General features: G+C 43.5%; 1 protein-coding gene across 1 annotated transcript in view; it reads right to left on the bottom strand.

The window, feature by feature from the left end:
* Positions 1-2,034, bottom strand: part of LOC116374781 (fibroblast growth factor 5-like) — a 34,525-nt gene extending 32,491 nt beyond the window's left edge. Inside the window, exon 1 of the mRNA XM_031829487.1 lies at positions 1,782-2,034. Within this exon, the coding sequence (XP_031685347.1) occupies positions 1,782-2,034 (253 nt within the window). The remainder of the gene's footprint in view (positions 1-1,781) is intronic.
* Positions 2,035-2,396: the final 362 nt, after the last annotated feature.

The following is a 2,396-nucleotide window of genomic DNA, read 5'->3' as shown; positions in this document are numbered from 1 at the left end:
GGAATTGAATGTCCATCCAGGTAAACAGGAAGTCAGGAGACGACATCAAAACCGGCCACTAAGTAGGCTTGGGTTTCGGATGGGTGTTGTTATCCTTCCTGTTTGGCCCTGTCCGGGGGTGTCCTCGGATGGGGCCACAGTGTCTCCTGACCCCTCCTGTCTCAGCCTCCAGTATTTATGCTGCAGTAGTTTATGTGTCGGGGGGTTAGGGTCAGTTTGTTATATCTGGAGTACTTCTCCTGTCCTCTCTGGTGTCCTGTGTGAATTTAAGTATGCTCTCTCTAATTCTCTCTTTCTTTCTCTCTCTCGGAGGACCTGAGCCTTAGGACCATGCCCCAGGACTACCTGACATGATGACTCCTTGCTGTCCCCAGTCCACCTGGCCGTGCTGCTGCTCCAGTTTCAACTGTTCTGCCTATGATTATTATTATTATTATTATTATTATTATTATTTATGAACATTTGAACATCTTGGCCATGCTCTGTTATAATCTCCACCCGGCACAGCCAGAAGAGGACTGGCCACCCCACATAGCCTGGTTCCTCTCTAGGTTTCTTCCTAGGTTTTGGCCTTTCTAGGGAGTTTTTCTTAGCCACCGTGCTTCTACACCTGCATTGCTTGCTGTTTGGGGTTTTAGACTGGGTTTCTGTACAGCACTTTGAGATATCAGCTGATGTACGAAGGGCTTTATAAATACATTTTATTTTATTTTATTTGTTGTGGATAGGGATGGCGGAAGCTCTGACTCCGGGGGTCGGGCATTCAATCCCAGGCACTCATTATTATTATTATTATTATTTTTTTTTACATTTTTTGATTTCAACTGTATCCCGAAACCTTAACCCTTAACTTAACCATTCGGAATAATGCCTAAACTTAATAACCTCTACGGGATCGGTGTCCCTATACAGGGGGTGGTTGTTGCTAACGGTTGTTGCTAACGTGCGCTAATGTGACTAGAATGACGTTGTAAGTAAACATCCACATTTCCCAGGACATAGACATGTCTTTATATGTGCAGAAAGCTTCAATTCTTGTTAATCTAACTGCAGTGTCCAATTTACAGTAGCTATTACAGTGAAGTAATAATAAATAAATAAATAATACCATTGCCATTGTTTGAGGCGAGGGAACGACAACCATAAACTTGATTCATGGCAACTGGTTTGATACATTCACCTCTGAAGGTAAATCATGTGTTTACATTCAGTTATCTGGATCTGATTTGTCATCCTGAGGGTCCCAGAGATAGTTTTAGTTGGTTTTAGTTGGATAAAATCCATTTTTATATTCAAATGTAGGAACTGGGTTCTACAGTTTGAACCCCTGCTGTTTCAGAATATACATATCCTTGCTTCATGTCCTGAGCTAGAGGCAGTTAGATTTGATTTAGTCAATTCAGGAGAAAATTGGAGAAAAAAAAAGTGTATGATCCATAATTACCCTTTGAAATGTGTTGTTTATGTTTATGTTGTTAATGGGTTTGGTCGTCGTCTCATTCTGCAGTGAGTCTGTGAAAGCTTGTGCAATATGAATAGCCTATTACACCTTTTGAAGATAAAAAGCAATGTACAGTTAAGAGGCAAACTGCATATTCGTGTGTATGTAGCCTACGTTAACGTTGGAAACACAGCAACACAATAAGTCGACAATAGTCTGCCATTACAGCATTACCTTCTACAGCATTACCTTCTCTCTATTCACACTTTATGAATCATTATTAGTTCAACCACTTGATACTCAGAGCCCTATTATAGCAAAAATGGTTTAAATAACTTACTTAACCGATTGGGTTCATGACTGCCGTTAACTCGTCCGTCAGTGTGTATCTGAAGATGAAAACCAATGCCAACCCGACAGTACAGTCTGCAAGTCCTGCGTCCGGAACCACTGACTGTACCCGCTTCCAGAAGTTGGTCTTCCAAGGAAACGTGTCCAAGGGATCCAGCGACTACTGCGGTGGAGACGGCGACCACAGCGGCGCTAATCAACTGCAGCAGAGCAAAGGTAAAAAGGGAAAGAGGAACATTCATTCTTCCAAAAAGGAAACTCTGTCAGTCCTCTGGCTCCGCTAGGCCACTTCTTCTTCTTCTTCTTCTATCATTGCGTTGTTGTGGTGTATCCCGAGCTCACTGAAAAGCTCTGTGTGTAGTGCCAGTGCACGAGGAACCGTGCGCACACTAGAAACACATCCAGTTCCCGAAGACGCTCGTGGGCATTACCCCAGCCGTGCTGCGCGGTGGTCGGTGTGTGTAGCTGCTGCTGGGGGTGCTGGAGTGGCTCCGCTGGCCTGGCACACACCGAGATATTTATATCCAACAAAATGATGTCACTGCTTAATGCATGACTGAATTCTGAAGGGACGCTTTCTCTCATCCGTGTTTTAACTCTAAAA

The sequence above is a fragment of the Oncorhynchus kisutch genome, linkage group LG8 (genome assembly GCF_002021735.2).
Source record: "Oncorhynchus kisutch isolate 150728-3 linkage group LG8, Okis_V2, whole genome shotgun sequence".
Classification (NCBI taxonomy): Eukaryota; Metazoa; Chordata; class Actinopteri; order Salmoniformes; family Salmonidae; genus Oncorhynchus; species Oncorhynchus kisutch.
This window is presented reverse-complemented; position numbering and strand designations above follow the sequence as displayed.